This window comes from Drosophila rhopaloa, unplaced genomic scaffold, assembly GCF_018152115.1.
Source record: "Drosophila rhopaloa isolate 14029-0021.01 unplaced genomic scaffold, ASM1815211v1 contig_2, whole genome shotgun sequence".
NCBI classification, from domain to species: Eukaryota; Metazoa; Arthropoda; class Insecta; order Diptera; family Drosophilidae; genus Drosophila; species Drosophila rhopaloa.
In genome coordinates, this window is record NW_025335083.1 from 10,402,979 (window position 1) to 10,424,783 (window position 21,805).

Genomic DNA, 21,805 nt, shown 5'->3' on the forward strand with positions numbered 1-21,805 from the left:
AGATCTCAGGGCGAAGAGATCGAAATGTAAAAGTCAAATAAAAGTATAACGTCAAGAATTAACATTTTTTCACAGCAATAAAGGCATAAAAGTCAAAGATGTGTACACAAAAAAACGAGGAAAGACATAGGCGCAACTGGGGGGAGTCGATCAGATCAGGGGATTCCTTTTAAAAACAGTTTGATGGGACTGGTATTCTCTATATCTATGGTTTTTATACGTGCACTTAGAAATATATCTTTACTTTAAGAATAAAACAAAAAGGTTCAAGCTTTTTTAAAAGTCTTCATTCCGAAGATATAACAATCAAAGGTCCAAATATATGTACAAATATTTATTTCAAATAGTATAACGACTAGTAAATCTTTTAAGTTCAAAAACAAATTTTGTCTTTCATTTTTGTTTTATTATAAGGATCGAAAAAAACATATTTATTTTAAAAAGTCTAAAGATTAGTAAATCTTTGAAGTTCAAAAACAAATTTCCAAGTCCTTTTTTGTTTTAGCACTTTGTTATCAGTCTGTTATGGACCCATTTCTTTTTTGTTGAAGACTTCATCAGATAATATATAATTTGTATTATTATTTTCACTTAAAGCTAACAACATATATTTAATTTACATAACAAATAGCAGGAGAAAAAAACCGTATTAAATGTTGAGTAGTATTTAAAGTAAAAATGCAAGATTAACTTTATTTTAGAAGGCTGAATTTCCCTCAGTGGATAAGTACACCCATTTCTGTATGACGTATGTATATGGTATAAAATTTATAATCTTTTGCAGTCGGTCTCCGCTGGACGCTGAATGCTGTATGCTGGCCATCGGTCGCCATTGTCGTCGCTAATAGAGACATACAACGGCCACTGGGAATTGATCACGGATCGAAAGAGAAGGAGGTTTCGTTAACGGCAGAAAAAGTTTGAATGTTTCGTTACTTTTCTCGGCTGCCATAAACTTTTATGGCTGCAAGACTCGGCGGAAGACGAGGACAATGGATTGGGATCCGGGATGGCAGCTCGGGGATCAGGGAGAAGAGAACAGGGAGCAGCTGTAAGCAGCCGTCGAGATGATTGGGCATTATGCCGGACCAGAGATCTTTCTTTTTTATATCCATAGGGGTCGCTGCCGCTTTGACGATCCTCCTCCCATGGGTGCCAATTAAGATACGAGGAAGAGGGTTGGAGCTGGGGCAGGGCAACTGCTCTGGACCCTATTAGCAGCCATATTGCCATGCACTGGGAGAATTGTAAGTTAAAGAAAAACAGCTCAAATAATATTGTGTCCCACAAAATATAACCGGTCAAATGTTTATGAAGCACTAACAATGTAAAATAATGATCTACTTATTTATTTAATTTATTGGTGAACAAATATTTAATTCAATTATTTTTTAGCCTATTTAGATACACCAATTACTTTCATTTTGAGCTCTAACCACAACAATATCAATTACTATTTTTCCTATGAGGACATGAAAGGTCATATTAAACGTATCCACATTTTTAGATAATTATTAGTACGGAATACAACTACATTAGTAAACGGAAAAAATGTAAACTCTATTGTTGGCATTAAAATTATTTGTGCAATTTGTGATAGGTAATTTTCAATTGGTAATTTTATTTAAAACTTAAAATAAACAAAGTATTTAAAAGTATCATTTTTCATATGATTTCTAGTTTTTTATTTTTAATAGATATATTAATATAATTTGACAAAAATTTTGAATTTCAGAATCTGACACTAACAAAGAATAGATTATCTGTTTAAGTGTTCTTATAAAAAAATAGCGGAAGATTAAGTAGGAATCTTTTTGAATCATAATAAATAACATTTTCACGAACAGCAATGATTAGTCTAAAAACACGGAACTTGAAAAATGTATTTATTGTAAAATATGTATGTATTTCCTTATATTTTCTGCTGTGCATGGTCGCCATAAAAGTTATATCCCGTTCGTGAGTGATCTGGGTAAGATCGCTCCGTACTTTTTATGGTCCCCATTCACTATGATCCCGATCCCCTCAGCGCCATTGGGCAACTGCCTTCTCATGAAACCAGATACATCGAACCATAAATCAACCGGCTGAGTGAGAGATGCCCAATTCCGTGATGCATTTTATCCATTTTTGAGAATGTCCAGGATATGTTTGGGAAAGAAATGGTGGATGCAAAACATAAGCCGTGAATTCATCGTAATTTTGGCAGCAGCATGTGTAATGCAGTAGCCAAGAAAAATAGAGGGTATACGAAAACAAAAGGTGTCGGCAAAAGTCAAAAAACCATTTCGTTACGCCAGGATGACCAAAGGCCAGCGACCAGAATGCAACGGGTTTAATGGAACGGGTTGAGTTGAGGAGTTCCACACAAATCGGGGAATGTTCATATGTACAAAAATATATATACATAAATATATCTGCCGATCTCTCGACATGTGCATTTGGCGTAACAGAAACAAATGCAAACACGCACTGCAGTCGTCCGCTCCCAATTTGGTATATCTTTTTTAGCGTGTAGGTGTGAAAACGTCGTCCACTTCCTTTATCTGGGGGTATCTGTTTCGGTTTTTTGTTTTATTTACTGCTTACTGGTCTCCCCGGGGTTTTTTTGCATCTTCGCTTACATAAAAGTCAAAATATTTTCGGTGCGAAATAAAATAAAACCCTGACGCTGTTTTAATCTTAAAACGTTTTCCGACTCGGTCACGGTTCTCTTCGCTTGGAAACGCGTTGTATCAAAATCTGGACAGGTTGTATATTTCTCTTCGCATCGGCTTCGACATTTCCGATTCTGCTAATCGCAAGCCCTATAAATCAACCCCTCAAGAGCCCCAGCCAGGCTAAAACTGCTATACAACTAGACTATAAGTGCTAAAGGTGTACTATATGCTCCTATCGTCTGGCACTTCAGATCGCCTTCTTTGTTGTGACGGGCGCCAAGTCAATGGGTCTGTTCCTTTGCATTCCATATAGACCGACTGGGATTTCGTTTTAATTTTTTTTTATTGCAAATATGTATAAATTTTGAATTCTAATATATAGCATTCAAGGCTTTGAAGATATAGTCAATCTTCCTCCGCTTCAGAAAAAAGAAACCCCCAGAGCACGCATTTCATACATTTTTTAGTTGACATTCATTTAGAATCTAAATATGTTGCACTTAGGGTATTATTTTTGCGCATATCCCATACAGCTCATCTTTCTCCACTTAAACACAGTTTTTGTTTTTAAAGAAAGAAAGGGGCTTCAATTTATTTATACACATCACATTTTGTTTCGCATATCCCAATAATTCCATTAAAAAAGTTTTTTACTCTTAGACTCCTAAGTTCTTTTAAATTTTAGTGAAATATTTAACTTCTATATATCATATTTCCATGTTGGTTCGACTGACTTTTTAAGAGTTTTTAGGATGACAAGCCTAAATAGTAATAATTGGTAACTTTTTCAAAAGACTGCCTATCCAACGTAATTCCACATCAACAAAAAATGAAGATAACTTGGAAAAAAAGTGTATAAGCATAAGCTCTTGCTATTAAATATACACTCTATTAAATTTTTGTATCCTTTTATATAAAAATGAATGGGATTGGGAAAAATACAGTAAATTTTGTTTCAATTGAAAACCTACTTTCACAATATAGTCGTCCGTTTCTTATGATATATATGTTCATATGGTATAATCTTTCTGCAAAAGATAAACGAATTTTGGTAAAGTTTCATCCAATTGTGTATAGGTATGAGAGACTAACATGCCCAGAAATGGACAGACTGATATGGCTGGATCAGATTCTGATCGATAATATATGAATAAACATTATAATGGTCCAACCTAACTGTCATCATTTTTGGGCGTTGCGCCATGGTGTCAAAGTTTGCGTAAAAATTACTTATACGTCGTGTAACGACATGTTGAAAGTCAACTGTACGTATGAGTGATAAAGTTGGAATTATTGCGCAGTCCCTAAAATGTTTCCGAAAAATTATTTCTGATATGCCTCGAATGCAGCAAAGCGCATAGTATAAGCGCGTGTGAGAAAGACCTTAAAATATTCAGACAAATGTAGACCGCCTAAAGTAAATGTGCATTCTAAAAAAAAATGTTTATACCTTTAATGCTGCATTATATTAAGACTATCATAATCATAATATTTTAAAATTGTATTTGCCTGTATAACCGATAACAAAATAGCAGCATAATATACATATACACATGCATATGTATGTATGTATTAAAAAATCTAAAAATCTATTATAAATTTAGATGGGTTGAGACTTTGCAAACTCTTTTTTAAAGGACACAATATGTCCAGCAGTGCCACCATAAGATACGCCATAAATTCCACATGCATTGCAGAATTTTTCACATTAGCTTCCAACTAGCCAAGCGCATTTAATTGACGTTTTATGAACTCTAATTACAAACAAAATTTAATATTCCACTAACACACCAGTCGATATGCGCGAGTGCGAGTGAGCCAACCGTAGTATCAATAAAAGTGATGGCTGAGCGAAGAGGCGAAGGCGTGGGCAAAGAGGAGAGGCAAATAATTGATTGACGTTGCCGCTATTGTTGTAGATATGTAGGTGGAGCGTAGCTGTGAACGTTAACCCTTGTTAACCCAGTGACAAATTAGAATTATCTTCAATTTTTGTGTATTTATTGTTCATATTTTATTTAAATAGCTAAGCACATACATATACACACATACATTCACAAGTTATAAATTAATTGCCGCCAAAATTGAACTAAGAAAATTGTGGATGAATACGTTAAAAATATTTATTAAATGGTAATTTTGCTTTTGTGCTCGAAAAATGCATTACATTTACATTTAGTACAGCTAGATTATACTATGGCTAATTGTTATTACGATATATAAAAGTAATAAACGTTAAACTCTTTTTATGTGGATATTTACACGGGCTGAAGAATCAAGTTGCGCTCTAAAATTAATTGCTTGTACTAAAACTATGATAAGTTGCTGCGAATAACTTCTTTTAACGGCTGGGACGGCTGGTTTGAATTGTATTTTTGTTTTTCGTCGGCAACTTAAAGACTACAACTTACGAGCTAAACATTTACTTTAAATTACGTTGAACAAAAAACAAACATAATACAAGAATGGAACTTGTTAGCTGGGAGGGGTCATGACGTGTTTAAACCAGGAATATACAATCACAAAAATTAACAACGTGCAATATTCAAGGTGCAACGGCCGTCAAGTCCTCCTCCATTTTATTGGGTGCTTATTTTCTCGGGTTGGTCGAAACAGTCTGACTGCATGACCTAAGGGTTAAGCCAAGTCCAAGGCGAGAGCGGGAGCACTGTAGGGGCCACCATTGCAATGGCCTCCCCCCCTCTCGCTTTCTCCCACCAGCAGCGAATGCTGCGGCTCCATGTAACCGTTATTATCGCTGTTGTTGCCGCCGCTTCCGTAGCAAGAATGATCGGGTCACATCGAGAGCGTTCCGACTGCCGCCGCAGCGGACATCTGTGCACTGTGCTGCTGCTGCAGCTGGTGTGAATGCGCTGCCGCCGCCGCCAGCGAGTGACTGTGGGCGGCCAAGTGTGGATGGAGGCGCATGGCGGGTATGTTCATCGCCGCCATCGGGTTCATCGAGTGGGCCAGCGAGTGGGGCAAGTGTAGGCCCGGCTCCAGTTTCGCCTTGGCATCCAACAGTTGGCTATAATCCGCATGCTGCACACCCACGCCCATAACATTCGGATCGCTGCCCTTCTTGTTCTGTTTGCGCTCCTTGGCGCGGCGATTCTGGAACCAGATCTTCACCTGACGCTCCGATAGCGACAGCGACTGGGCCAACTCGCTCTTGCGCCGAATGGTGATGTAACGGGACGTGCAGTACTCCTTCTCCAGTTCCAGGCGCTGAAAATCGGTGTAAACCACTCGGTACTTGTCCTTGGTGCGGGTTTTTCCTATGGAGGAAACGAGAAAAGATTAAAACAATTAGTTGAGTTGGAAACACTTTAAAAAACAAACTAGAACATGCATAAATTCACTATCTGAAGCAATTACAGAACAAGGAAATTTATAACATCAAATATTCCACATTTAAAAAAAAGACTTGAAACCTTCAAGCTAAACGTAAATAATTATATTTAACAATATTTCTAACTTATGCCTTTATAAAAAAATATAATTGATACCAGGGTACTGTAAACATTTAAAGTAAAAAAAATATCAATAAAAAAATACTACTCAATGGATGATTAGAAGATTTTTATGAGTTATTTTTTTGATGTATGAATATTATGAAGTATAACCGCACGAATCTCTTGGTTACATGTAAACAAGAATTCGAAATACTATAAAATAATAACATTATATGTATATAATGTATGCACGTATGTATGTTTATATAGTAATTTTACGTTGCTACCAAAAAGTTAAGTTAAAGTAAAAAGATTTCAATGCGCCTTTTTGGCCAAGTTGGCAAGTTGCCAAGCCACCTTATTCTCGGTTAAAATGGGTGTCAGCCGAGTGGAGTGACTGGCGTCTGGTGGACAAACATGTTTCTGGCCCAGCTCATCTCGTTATAATAGCTGACAATATTTAAATTATGATAGCCATAGAAGGCTGTCACATGTTGTATAACGAGAATGGAGCAACCCCAAGTCGAAGCGGTAAACATGAAAAATAATTCACAAAGAGCCGCCAACGTTGGGAATAACGACTCTCCGTAGAATTGTAGAATAGGTATCGCTGAGCTGCGCAATTAGTCAATCAAAATTCAAATAAATGACAGAAGACACAAACACTGAGGATAGAAAAACCCACAGACAGCGGAGGAGATGAGCTGCAAAGGCATGAAAAAGGCCACGGGATCGTGGCACAGTCTGCTTACGTGATAAACACACCCACACCAGCGGGAAATATTTTAAAGCAAACAGCATTTCGGCTTGGGGATTTTGCTCTAATTTTTTATGTACAACGATACCGTAGTGTTCCCACAATTAAAATTGAGCAAACAGGCAAACAAACAAATATTTTCACAGATGATAAAGTTCAACGGTAACGGCAAGATATAGATATAGAGAAGGGAGAGGAAAAGACAGAGTGCAAAGAGTAGGTGTTAAAGACCTAAAGATGCCCTACGATAAATAATATTTGGCAATTATAATGATAGAATAACTGGACTTTTACATTCTAGTTTTGCGAATTTTAATTTTCTCATATTTCTTTCTTCAAAATGTATTAACAAGTTCTTAAAATACAAACAGGAAACCTATTTTGGTAGAGTTCCACCGTGTTTCTTTCAAATTTTGTTATATCAAAATAACTTTATTACGTCCTTGGCATATTGAAATATGAGAGATTCACATTAATACTACACCCAAAGCCCCGTTTTTCACAAACCCCATTAAATCGTTTCTTCAGCCCTCTTATCTCTCTCACTCTTCTATTTGTTCTTTACACTTTATTTAGACGTGAATTTATTGCTGTCGTTCTGGCTTCTCGTTTGCTTAGTCTAATGTGGCAATCGTATAAAGAAGAACTCAGCTGAAGAATAATGTTAAAACCCTGTTAAGCATACACTCATAATCTAGTTTTTTTTCGCTTCACATTATAAATCTAAAATTTTCAGTCTGCCTTGCCATTTTTTAGTACCTTTGTTGGGAAAATCTTCTTGCGCGTGTGTTCTTGGGCCTCCAATCTACTGATAATGTGGGCTTGCCTCTCAGAACAATCCAACACACACAGAAAAATAACTTGTTTAGACAGACTTGACGGATTTGAGGAAGTGCACAAATAAGAAAAAAAAAACTAAATTAAAACAACAATATTATCAGCTTTGAGGATTTACTGAGTAAATTGTAGAAAATAAAACATATTTTTGGATGATTTCGCAATGTGAGGTAAACTATGTATGTACATATGAGTAAGATGAATCTATTTTCACAATTGTTGACGAAGTTATGTAAAAGAGTGGTTGAAGGAATAGTACTAGAAGTACGGAAAGCTGATTTATTAAAGGAACATGCGAAGTTCAAAACATAATAAATTCAAAACACAATTCAGATTCTCGATTGTCCATTTTGTTATAAATGTTTTTCCAACAACTCATCATGAATGTAAAACTAACAATTAAAGTATTACTTTGAAAGTTTTTCCAAATTTCGGAATAATAGGACACATCTGAAAACTTCTTGCCTAGTTTATAATTTCCACCCAATTCCTCTTACATTTCGACCTCATTTTCACCATCTGTGGATCAGAAAAACACAAAAAAACATCCAAGAGTCTGCGGTATCTCTATCTTAGACACACAAACACACTCTACAGGGCTTTATCTGGTTACCACTTGGAGGTTCCAATTTCTCACACCTGAAACGGAGCACAAACAAGGGAAAATCCGCACGGAATTAGGGGCAAACTGGAGCACACGGTCCGCCGGCGGTTGGGTGGTTCACGGGTGCCTGGCACCGCTGACCTTCACGGCCATAATCTAATAAATCGTACACGTATTATATGCACAACTATAAAGCCACTATCCGGCCGTACTGAGTGTTTTATTGCGTTAATAAACCAGGACAGGACAAACGCCATGAATGTGGATCAAGTTGATCCTAATGCTAATGCTCCATTGTCTGAACCACTAAGATCCTACTAAGATCTTCACTTTCCTCTTCCCCAAGAAGATAAGATTGTGAATGAATGGCAAAAAACACAACGAAGATCAGGCGAAAAAGAAAATAACCCAGTCACTTTTGCAAATAATTGTACCTTAAAATCTGTCTGATATATGTATAACTTGGGGTATTCATTTGTTATATATAATGCTTGGCTTTAACATATTTTATTAGCAATTAAATAAAAATTGTGCGTCAAGGTGTGACATTTTTTTATGACTTTGTCACTGGGGCCCACCATCGCGTCATGAGCGAACGCTTCGTAATTTATATCGAATGGGGCTCTTTACTCGATATATTCGTCTATATGTAGCACTGCCTAATTGAAAGTTTGATTTTGAACTGTTAATGCTATTGACTGGCGTTTGTTTGCTCTATTATACCTCCATCCACATGTAATGATAGATTAGTTAGTTGGCTTTACCCGTCGGCAAAGTTCTAAAAGGTGGAGACCATACGCACCTCCTAATCCCAGTTGAGGTCTGTATCAATATCGATGGAGTTACAAACTGTAGAGTTTGAAGCCCCGGGGGTAAATCGTTGAACAGTTGTCCCGATAAGCTTTAATGGTTGTTCTTCACTCATCGAGTGCGTATATAGTATGGGTTTTCGAGGGGAGGTGTTTATGGGCTGATTGGTTTCTGCGGGTTCTCTACTGATCGTTACTGAAGAAGTAATCACTGTGCGAAATATTTCACAAGGGTATGAAGAGGCTTTGAAGTGTAACTGAAGAATTAACTAACTAACTAACTGAGAACATCCATCGGATTAAAAAACAAAACTTCATAAAATTTATTTATTTTTTACTGGTCACTTCTATTAACTTATCTTTCTTGATTTATTGTGCTAACCCTGAAAGATCTCACAGTGTATGCATTAATTCCTAACTATACATCAACAATCCTACTGTCGAGTCAATTGGCTCGTGGGATGTAGCAGGCATAACTTCAAATGCCGACAAAGAAAAACTTGTAAACATTGAAAAGCGATTCTATAATATCAAACACAACAGAAATAGAGCAAGAGTAAAGATCATTTGGGTAATAAATTATATCAGGTTGAGGTCTAGTCTTTTCCCTATTAGAACAGCTGTTGATTGCTGGGCAATTATGTGGTCCGCCCCCTGGGGAAAAATCAGTGGCCAAGGACAAGGACAGTTGTAGTTAGGTAACTGATGTTACCGATGTTACCATTGCGTTTAGTTACGGTCACTGGTGGAGGGTCTTCAGATGTTATGGCTTACTGTATCTGGGCGTGGTGGTTTTTTTTTTCGCCACCCCCGCTGGGCGTTAATTTGTCACTGAGTGTTGAGCACCCCCTGTGACATCTTCCTTTCGTTTTGTCTCTTGTCCAACCCATGAAAATCTATTGGGAGACATTTATTACCTGACTTCTATAAGTTGGGTCTGCTCAAATTTAAACGTTTTTGTGGTTGAAGATTAAAGCTTGCAGCAAAAGTTGTGCGGCAAAAGGAAGTCCTCGAAAGCGAACGGAAAGAGCAATTTCAGCAATGGCACCCCAGAGATTTGGACACACAAGCCGCAACACTTGACTTTTCAACACCTCCCCCTTTGGGTGGAAGTTTCCCCTCGCTTTCGAACAACTTAAAGTCTTTGGCGAAATATTTGGGGATTTTCTTTGCATTGCCATTTCTTTTTTGCACTGCTTTTGTTTTGGCATTTTCCTTTCCGTTTTCCAGCATCATAAATGTGGGTTATAGGAAGGGGGCGCATCGGGTTTATATATAGGTTTGTTTGTCTCTCACCACCCAAGCGACAATATAACAATAACATTTATTTGGCATTTTGCTGCTGTTTTAGCTGCTCTTATATCGTAAATATTAGCTCAAATTACATCATAAAATCATTTGATTCGATTTGACGTTTATTTTTCCTTTTTCTTCCTTTTCTGAGTTAGAGCCTACTACTATAACGGTATCCGGTCCTTGGGGGAAGGTGGTGCGTTAAAGGGGTTACAAAGAGATTCATGTTTTTGGGAATTGTAAATTAAGCAGGCAGTAACTCTCTCTCTCTCGTTCTGCAAAGGGAATTGTTTGGTGAAATTTATGATACCAAATAATTGTTGTAAGAATATTGTGGGCTCTTTAAATGTAGTAAATAAAGGAACTATGCATCTGAATTCACCCTTATTAATTAAAGAACATTCATACATTAGACATTTAGAGTTAAATAATTTTCGTTAAGAACATAAGAAAAAAATAAAATATAGTCGCCAAACCAAATATTCAATTATTTAATTATTTATTTGGTAAATTGCTTGAAATAATAGCCAAGAAATTTTTCTTCATAAATAACCATTTTACGTACACATATCAAATTAAACCCGTATAACAAAGGAAAATTTCAAATGGCAGCCATCAAACATGGAACATGGGACATGCAAACACTTTATATGGCATGCAGACGTATGCAAATGTAAGTATTTTGTTGAGCTGTACCCTCTTTTTGGAGACCACTCCCAGATATAAGCCCTCCTTCTTTAATCACTCTGGCACGCAGCCTTATAAAATGCGAGGAGATGGGGTCCAAATTCGAGGCGGAGTGGAAATAATAATATTATCAGATCGCGTGCAACAAACGAATGCCGCCCGTACGTGTTCAGATATATGTATATATGCTACATGAATATGCGGCACGCAACCTTATAGCACGCCAATGGCAGCGATGGTTCCAAAAAACCACCACTCCATCAGCAACTTTAATTCGAAGTCTGACTAAGAGCTCGTTTTATTTATGGCTTAAACAGAAAATAAGAGGTTGAGCAAGCAAGATGGAAATGAAGATGAAAGAGAGGCCTATACAGCCAGAAAAAATGGCAGCCATCGAAAAAAAAAATGCGGCCTGCTTATGGCCTGAATGAGACGCCATTAAAGCCATAAATACTCCAAGTCAGGCAATAGAAAAAAAGAGAAAAAATACAGAGCTCAAAAGGTGGAGGGAATACAAGGAGAAGGGGTTTTTCTTTAGGCCACAAAGAATTATTTTCAAATGTACGTTAATTATTCGGCACGACGACGACGCATGCAATATAATTTATGGCTATATGATTTAGAGGAATATGAGAAGGCAGAGGGGCATCTTTATGATATCCCCCAACCAAAAATCAACTCAAAATAATTGCATGCAGCCAAACGAAAAACACAGAAATCGCATTAGAGACAAAAAATGGAAAAATAACTATAGTTTTCTTAGTGAAAAGGGGAAAGAAAATGAGTATCCGTGGAATGGATATGCCTCCTACCGCTTGCGTCCAACAATTCATTCAGATCCTCTAAGTTCGGCGAGCTGCACAGGTCTGCGATTCGACGGGGATTTTACAAAAATTATGTATAAGATGAGATTTATATTAGTAAATCTAAAGTTTCACAGTTTAATTCAGATTATTTTAAACATAATTGTTTAAGAATTTCAAATCATATAATATAATTATTTGAATAGCCTTGTTTTAATTGTTTATTCAATTTTAGTTTGTTATTCATAACTAATTTCCCTCACACCTTACAAAACTGTTATTATTTGCATTAATAAATAAAATACTAATAAAAACCAAAGCTTATCATAGGCAATTTATATCAATAAACCCCATCAAAAGTCGTCTCAAATCTATTCGGTAACTATTGACCACAAAAATCGACCACAAATATTTGTAAACTGAATGGAGCCCACATAATTGAAAGCAAATTTGCGCTCCATAAAACTATTAAACAAAATAATATGCAATAAATTCTTAGGGCTCTGGCCGAGGAAGCAAACTATAAATTTTCTAGGGATTCCCCCACCGATTCACCCTTATCTCAGTGGGTTAGCCCAGGCAAACGCTTCGGGTCAGTGTGCAACAATATTTGTTTAAACTCTGAGGTGAAACTGAGCAAACGTTGCAGGCGCAAACACTATCATGGAAATATACTACTTAGAAATACAATCCGGCAGTCCGAGAGTCCCATTCTGGGCAAACGTAATCCCCAAGCTCATCAAGCGTATAATCATCCTAATCAAAGTCGGGCATAAAAATCACAAATATGGCAATCATATATATTCTCATTCATTCGTTCATTCACGGTTATGGGTCATTATACGATGATGGGGGTGTTTAATTTAGTTTTTTATAATTATTGCTACTTTATTGTATTGTTAAGCGATTAACGTTGGCCACCGGCCATATATGAGTATATGGGGAATTGCAAATCTTTCTTTCCGTTTTTTGCTACCGTATCGTAAATGTTGTCACCTCATAAAAAGAATCGCCAAACAACTCGAAATGAAATCAGAATTTGCTTGGCGTCCCACTAGCTTCCACCCCCTTCAATCAGTCAATCATTCAATCGGTTGACTTTGGCCTGAGACATAAGCAGGTGTCATCCGAACCATCATCATCGCACACAATTTTGTTGTTGTCATAACTTAGCTCGGACCAATTTTGATTGACAATCGGATTTCCCTGTCGCTTGGCCAAGTTTTCCCCCCCAAACAAAAGATATGGACTACATATATCGTAGTATACAGCTAGACCATTATGATATTATGGTTTATGGCTGAACAGGAAACGTAAGCTATAATTTACAATTTCTGGGGTCTCTTTCTCACTTTGGTGTTTACTTTTATTGATAAAATAACTTGAGGCAGGACTGGGTAAACGATAGTTTGAAAAGGAGGGAAGAAGTGTTATTTTAGTGCGGAAGACTAAAGAATAGTTTACCATAATGAAGCATACAGAAAATGGTTAAGGATAAAAATTTATTACAAGGGTCTTGCCCGATTTATAATGATGTTTTTACAATACTACTAACATCAAATGAAAGTAATCTATATGTTTTTTTGGAAACTTCTTCAATTTTAAAACAAAGTGTGCCAATATATGTATAAAAGTACTTCGCCTCACATATTTTTTTACCCCCATTTTGAACAGTTACCATTTTAATTTATCACTTTATTGAGTAAGCTTGCCGTAACCCCAAAATAAGCTCTGAAAATCCCGGGCGCCTCCAATATAAACTCGATACACCTCGAATGGTATATCAAAATAAATCGAACAACATATACAAAGGTGAAGACCTATAAAAATATATATATATGTATGCCTGTATGGCTGTGTGTCTAGGGCTTTGAAAGCAACAAGACTAAAATTTCTGGTTATTACCAATATCAGAGTCAATACAAATAACACAGAGAAAACCCAAACATGATTTTGTTCTGTATTTGGACAACTAAGCCCAAAGTAAATGACACAATGGTAACAAGTCCGTGACAAATAGAGAGGGACATCCAGCGAGTTCTATGCTAATCCCATCATGTCAATCAACGAACCAAACGCACACTCCATATAGATCAGTCCGAACCAAAATTTGACTTCATTTTGGACACATGGAAGGGGGCGAAAAAAAAACTATGGACGGGGGTGGAAGGGTAAATGTCATCGGCAAACATTGATAGTGCTGATAACGAAAACGAACCATAGTTCGACTGCAGTTAGTGGCCATTTTTAATAGCTTATCTTGGGGCCCCAGACCAGAGACCAGCCCCAAAATCAGCCCATATTTGTATCCTATCCATATCTCTGAAATATTACAACATTTTTAGATGCGACGGGAAAATCAATATAAATCCAAGCCTTGCCATATATTCTTTCTGTTCTCTTTTGTTTTCCCTTTCTCTATTCGATTATTTATGTGGCTAGATATAAATTTTCTGTTCATATTGACACATTAAATCTCAATGTGTCAGGTGGCATTAGTTTTTTATGTCCCAACACGGGCAATGCTGAAAATCTACAGACAATCCCAGTAAGAACTCCTTGGGCTGGTAGATACATTTATTCCCGCGGAGAAATTATAACGATAATAAATTATGGGTAGCAAATAATGCTATAATTGGTTTCTAAAATGAAAAGTTGGCAAATTGTAGGATTAAAAATATATTTTAATGTTTTACGGATAGAAAAATAAGGGTAAATACTTTAGGTTTTCATGACTGAAATTTAAAAAATACGATTTCCTCTCATTTTAAATTCACAAATCTATTTCGAATTAAAACTCAATTTTATACTTTGTAAAAACCCTTTTCACAACTGTTGTAAAAAGACCATCACTCGCAAACTAAAATTTCTTGCCGTTTAATAATGATTGCATAGATTTGATCGTAAATGTCGCTATTTAGTTTTTATTGGAAGTAATACTAATTTTTATTGGTTTATGGCCCTATATTGTTTTAATCAATATGCCCGTCGCAAACGCAACGGAATCGCTTATCAACAATGCTTTTGACGTTTTAGATAACACGAAATAACTCTTTTTTTTGTGGCCACGTTTCCATATCACTTGGTACATTATTGAAGCAACAGAAAATAGAACTCGTAACAATATAGAGTATAGTACGGAACAGAACGACGGTGAGTGGAGGGTGGGAACCCAGGACTTATTGACAGGTCGGGCGTTTATTTGATTTCCCCCTTGCTAATCTAATCGCAAAACCTGCCAGAACCACCAGCCATTGAAACAAAAGTACAAGGCATCTGAATCCACCGACAATTGTGGTTGCCGTTTTATTGCCACACCCCAAAAGTTGAAGTGGGCCTTTAACGTGCTCTGCCACATGCCTCACAAACAAAATGGAACTTTTATAATTCTATTAAAAATCACGAAATGTTAGTCATCGCAATAATAGAGCTTATACAGTGATCCGTTTATTTTTATATACCAAATCAATGTACAGAAAAATGCAAATATATTATTGAAAATTTTCAAACTTCTTATTCACAACTTTAACGTTAAGCGTTAAAAATATATTAGTTATTATTTACTAAACATTTTCTTATGGTAAGAATTAATGTTTTTAGTTTCCCTATCATTTAATAAGTCATTTATTAAAATACAATAGTAAAAATTTAAATGCTTACTGTACAGCCAAAAAGATAATACTTAAACAAAGGGGGTAGAAGATGGTTTTTGAATAATAAATAAGGAAAACTTAAGTTGCCTTGTCGGCTTGAACAGATGGATTAAGCGACAACGACAGCAACGGGCGACGGCAATAAACGTTAATTGCATACCAACAGATTTTATGGGCTTAATGGATATCGGCGATATTGTCGATATCGTCGTCGTCTTCTTTTTTCTTGACATGCGCCCCGGGGTCATAAATCGTGAGCAAATGTGTGAGTGTTTATTCCCATTCTTGTGTTTGTGATCGCTGCATTGACATTTGCATTGCTTTTGCTTGTTTTTTTTTGTGTTTTGTTTCTTAAAAGGTGTGGGAACATTGTAAACAAAAAAACAGAAAAACGAAATAACCGCACAAAATTTGCATGACATTCGAGGGAGAAGAAATATAAAATTGAGACAATGCAAGACTTTGATTTTTTGCCTCTTAAAACTTCAATTAAAATAAACATTTTAAAAAGCAAATACAATTTTTAGAAAATGTATAAAATAAGACTGTTTAACTATTTTTTTAAAAACATCTTTTAAGAATGGAAAAACTAATGGAAGAATTAAGAATTATTTAAAAACAAATGTCATTGTTATAGTTTCATTTTTTAAGAAAACAAATAAAAACAAATCTCGAATACACCATTACAAAAAAACTCCAATTAGACACAACTCCACATAATGCTAATTGCTGTGGGATTGGTTTAAATCTTTCAAAACTTTTAAAGATGAATGAAGAATGCAGTGTTTTTTCTCTTTCGAGTTATCCACTTTGTTTGAGTTTTCTCTTAGATGTTGGATGGTTTTTGAAAAGTTGATCAAACCATTTATACATTTTTATAGTAAAATTGATTTACGATGCAAAATTAGTCAATAGAATCGACCGAGACAGAGTCAAACAAACACAAACACTCATTCGGCTAGTGTAAGGGCATGCCCATAAATCAAGGCGTCAAATCGGGGATCTCTCGACCCCAACTGAATATCATAAAACTGGAGCTTGAACAGAATTTGATTTTTATGAGCTAATTGGCCATTGGACTTGGATCCGTGGCAGGTAAGCGATTTCTTATAGAATGCGGTAGGGGGAAAAGCGCGAACAGCACGAGTTTGACGGGAAGACAATGCAATGTACTGTGCTGGGGAATATGAAATCTTCGATGTTCGGAATGTGACGAGTCGGATGCGGGAGAAACCCAAAAAAGCTGCCAAGGAGGAATCGAAGGTCACACCAATTTCAGTTATACCCAAATTGATCAGAGTGACTAACAGGTTGCGTATACAAATAAATGAGAAATAATTCGAGATGTTTGGAAAATTTCTTTTTTTGCGAGCTTTTATTACAACAAAGAGTTCATTTCAAAATTCAAATTTTAGCAAAAACGGTCTTGATTATACAACCGTTTAAAGGTAGACCCATGACCAAGTAAGACAGTTAACTAAAAGTTCCCTGCCTCTGAATCAAGTCTAGATCAAGTTATGGTCAACAACTGTATTATCATTGTAAGCCAAAAATAAATCTAGTTTATTAACTAATAGTTATTTAATGACAAAATAACTGAAGTGTGCTAGTTTTCATAGGGTAGTTTTGACCAATAAAGCTTTTAAAAGATCTAGGAAAAAAAGAATGCCCAAAACTACTTATTTATCATCAACAAATTGATTCCTCGTGATATGGTTAATTCCTTGAACGACTCTCACCATCCTGTGTCCCCAAAAAACATCTAAGTATACCCCTAACCAAGTTATATCCCTAGATCTTAAAGAATTCTCACCTGGCTGTGGTTGCGCTGGATAGGCGGGCTTCTTCATCCACTCGTAATATTGTGGCTTCGATGGCGATGTCCTGTTGTTATTGTTGTTGCTCACCGAGTTGTTATTATTGTTGTTGTTGTGGGTGGAAGGACTGTTAATGTTGTTGCCAGCGACGGCACTCAGGTGGTGAGTCAAATGGTGATGCGGCGACGAAGCGGAAGTTGGAGCCCCGGGACTTGAGATCTCCGATCCGGAAACGGTGATCGGTGGCGATGGCAAACCCTCTGCGATATGTTGCTGGTGATTGGGTGGCACGGAACCGGGTCCACCTTCAGCGGGCCCCCCGCCACCTCCTCCTCCGCCAATGCTACTGCTGTTGGTGTCGTTAAGTTGTGGTGCACCTGGGGCACCACTACTGCTGCTCCCAGAACTGGCGGAACTGCTCGAGGCATGGGCATGATGGTGGCTGTGCTGGTGATGCTGCTGCATCAGTTGGTGCGCCGTCGTGGGCACATTCTGGACAAAGTTATCAGCTGCCGCTGTGCTCGAAGCGGGTGAATGCCAATCCCCGGCACTTGCCGCCGCCGCCGAATGGAACATGTGATGGGAGTTGTAGTACATCTGGTGAGCCGCGGCCGCATGATGGGCGGCATGGGAAGAGTCCACATCGCCCAAGAATTGATGGTTCGGCGGCGTGTGGTGATAGTTGGACGTCCAGTTCCACGGTTGACCCGCCGCCGAGGCATAGGCCAAATTTGCGGCCGTGTGTTTTTGCGTGTAGGGCAGTGTATTGTAATAGTGCGACACCATTTTTGAGGTTATACTAGCTAAAGGTACGCTTGTTGAAGATAATCCTTAGTTTCAATTTCTGTAGGTAATCCCTTATTAACCACTTTGTCTCTCCAATTGCAAGCCAATATTTTAATTGCACATTTTCTGAAGTTTTGGTTGGGTTATATGTATTTTGCTTTGTCAATTTTTACAGCTATCACTTGGCTAGTGATGTGTTTTGTTTTTAAGCCGCACAATCACACACGATATCGATACTTTTAAAAGCACTATTTTTCGTAGCACCCACTCACGCGATGGAAACTTTTAAAACGGGTACTAACTGTTTTTCCTTTATTCTGATATTATTCCGCTGATTTTCCGCTGCGACGTCAAGTCTGTACGCAAGTCGAAAACGTACTGAAAGCGTAAAGCAAACTCGGCTGATAAAAAACCCAAAGTAACGAAATCAGATAAACAGGCAGAGAGGCTCAAACAAAAACAACCACCGAGGAGCAGCACGCACACTAGTTGTCTCTGTTTGGCCCATGGAAACTCCCATTAGGAGGCATTTTTTAACCCTCATTTCCGTTGCACGTTCAAAATTCAAGATGGCTTGTGTTTCAACGGCCGTCTCGTTTTTGGTTCTACACCGTCTCTTTCTCACCGCTTTGCGATGGCTGGCGGTCAGGTAGGCCACGCCCCCCTTAAGCCAGGTAGGCAATTTGTCGTAATTTCTTGGCCAAGAAAAACCCCTTTTCCTTTATGGCCCGCTTTCGATTTGTACGTGCTTTAATTGCAATTGCCGTTGGCTAATTAAGTAATTGCATAGATATAAATGCGTGTATTATGCAATTAGTGGCTGTAAAATTATGTTTCCACGGTCGTAACATGGGATATAGCTCCATCTGGAGAATAATCAATGTTTTGCCCTGCAGATTTAATTCTTTATACATTCGCAAACCATATATGTAAATAGATTGTACACATTTAATGAGGTTAGAGCTCCATTGTCCAGATACTTGTTATTTGCCAAGCAATTGTCGTTTATATGGGCTCCCCGATATACATATAGTTATAGCACAATAGATAGAGTTGTAAAGCTATAGCCATAATTGACATGTAAGCAATGATATTAAAACGCCTGGATTACAAGGAAAGCGGAAAAAGATTGGCATTGATAAGGTGTTACATGCAATACCTACATTTGATGTAATATAAAAAAGTGTTTACACAAATAAAACAGAGTTTAAAACTTGGAAATAATTATCCGATTTGAACAATTTAAAAACCAATCTAAAAAACATTTCATAACTAATGTAAAATCGACTAAAAACGATTTAGTTAATACCAAACATAAATAAATGAATAAACGAAATATTTCTGATAAAAATTCAATTCATTTTTTTTATATTATAAGCTCTCAACGGATTTACGGGGATTAAACTTTTACCCCCTCTCGGAAGTAAAATGGTTTACATTTTGTACTAAATAAGTATTTTACTACAAATTGGTTTTAGAAACGACCCTGCCATGAATTTATTTTGAAATTAATTGTTTTTCCAATTATCCGTTCCTGCCATATATATTTTTAACATATTTGCTTTTTTAAAAATAATCAAATTTAAAAAACCGATGCAGTACATTTGAGCAAAACGAATAGTAAAAACAACATTAAAATTTGAAGAATTTTTTTGTTAAGAGTGTTAAAATAATTTTCAATGCACTCTACGAGCAATATAAATAAATAATAGAATACCACAATACTGTACAATGAAATATGTTTATTAACTCTCAGCTAATAATGCATGAAAGCATTGTTGTATTATTTAAAATTAAAATATGTTATAAAATAATTAATTTAAATGAGTGCTGAACATATATGTAAAATTTATCTCTGCAAATAGGACAAACCCTTCTGGTATTTCCAATAATGTATTTATTCAATAATTATATATACACAATAAAATCAAAATTTAAAAAGCTTCTTTAATAACGTAACAATTATTTTATAGATGGTCATAATCAAGAAAATATTATAATCGTGAACTTAGATATTTATTAATTGAAATTATCCAACATGCTTGTACGAAAAATGTTTCAATAAATTATAACTAATTTGAGTTGTATCAAAAACTTTTTCATATTTAAATATTGCAAGAAAGCGCAGTGTAAAATTCTTTGTAAATGATTTAAATCTGTATAAAGTGTACAATTGTAACTGATATAAATCGATATATAAAGGTTTTTCTTTTTTTATATACTTAAAATAATCATCAAATATTTGTATGATCAGCTCAAATTACTTTGTAAGCTCTAACTTAAGTACCTCTGATCACGTCAAATTTATTCCATTTCATTTCATTTTCATTCTTATTAATTTTTTCTCCAGAATACTAAGCCCCGCTAATCCCAATTGTAATCCCTAAGAAGAGGGTAAGCTCGTGCCGATTGAGTAATACCAGAGAGTTCCAGAAATTCTTATCCTACAAAGATGTTTAAAAAATAAATTCATTGATTGCCGAGATGGTTGTCAGTAGAGTGATCGTAAAACTGCAAATGTCGCGTCAAATAATTAGAAATGAATGCAGCTGACATAATGGATGGGAACCGAGATCCCTAAAAAGGACACGAAACAGAACAGAAGCACACAAGGCAGTTGGCCTCGCGCAGGAGGTACTTAAAACTCACTTATTAACGCTGAACTACCAGAAACTGGTTCGGGATCGTGTCTAAACAAAAAACCCCTTAATGTCCGTAAGACAAAACATATTGTAAAACAATCGAAAGGGCCCGCGTACAAAAGGCGATTTTATGATTATGCGAACGCGACCCAAGGACCAAAATTTAGAATGCGATCGTAACGGTTGCGCGGGGACACCAAACAAGGCTTATAAGGTGGTGCTGGTGGGCTGACCTGCCCCTCGATCGGGCCCATAAAGTTCACACAACAATTAGGCAGCCACAGCCCAGATTTTGTTTTTTTTTCGCAAACCGTCAACAATTCGGCGGAATTTACTGCGTGGGCTGGGTCTTCGGGAAGGGTAGGTCCTATGAGTTCTATAAGGTTGGGCTCTTATTTTATCCCAGGCACGGGCAAGTCATGTAACAGTCTACGATGTTACCTGGAAGTCATTAGGGGCACGCAAAAAGGCTAATCCCTAAGTGATCTATGTAAACATATGGTAACTCCATTCTAGATGGAGGAATTTTTAAATCGTGTTACGATCCTTGATTGTAAATGTTGTAAATAAATTGAACAACAAAATTTTAGATATTTTCATGATCAATTCTCTTGAGTTCGATAATAATAAATTGTCTCTCTATATTTTTTCCAATCAGAATATTTAAGAACATTCAATTTTTTTGTTTTATATCAAGAAAATACTGTTATCATAACATGTTTATTTCTAGGTCTCACTCTTCTATTCTTAGCATTTTTTTTTTTACATATTTTACTGATCTTCCTTACAACACGTTGATTAAATTTTAAATTAAAAGTCTTATTATATACAAGAATTTTAAATAAATTTAATATATATTTTAAAAGGTATTTTTCTAAAGATCCAGCCACAGGGGATTGAAGATCGGTAGAGTCAGATTAACTTAATATAATGATCATCCCCTAATACCGTATCACGTTAAAATAAACCTTTTATGAACGATTTATTTCGATCTCTAAAACA

At 36.4% G+C, this 21,805-nt stretch overlaps 1 protein-coding gene across 1 annotated transcript; it reads right to left on the bottom strand.

Annotated features, from left to right (window-relative positions):
* Window positions 1-4,769: 4,769 nt before the first annotated feature.
* On the bottom strand, window positions 4,770-18,525 carry LOC108042323 (homeotic protein caudal). Its single transcript, XM_017120542.1, has 2 exons — window positions 17,372-18,525; window positions 4,770-5,938 (listed from the first exon to the last, which is right to left on the bottom strand). The coding sequence occupies exons 1-2, from the start codon at window positions 18,159-18,161 to the stop codon at window positions 5,457-5,459; spliced, it is 1,272 nt and encodes a 423-aa protein (XP_016976031.1). The 5' UTR covers window positions 18,162-18,525; the 3' UTR covers window positions 4,770-5,456.
* Between the last annotated feature and the right edge of the window lie 3,280 nt (window positions 18,526-21,805).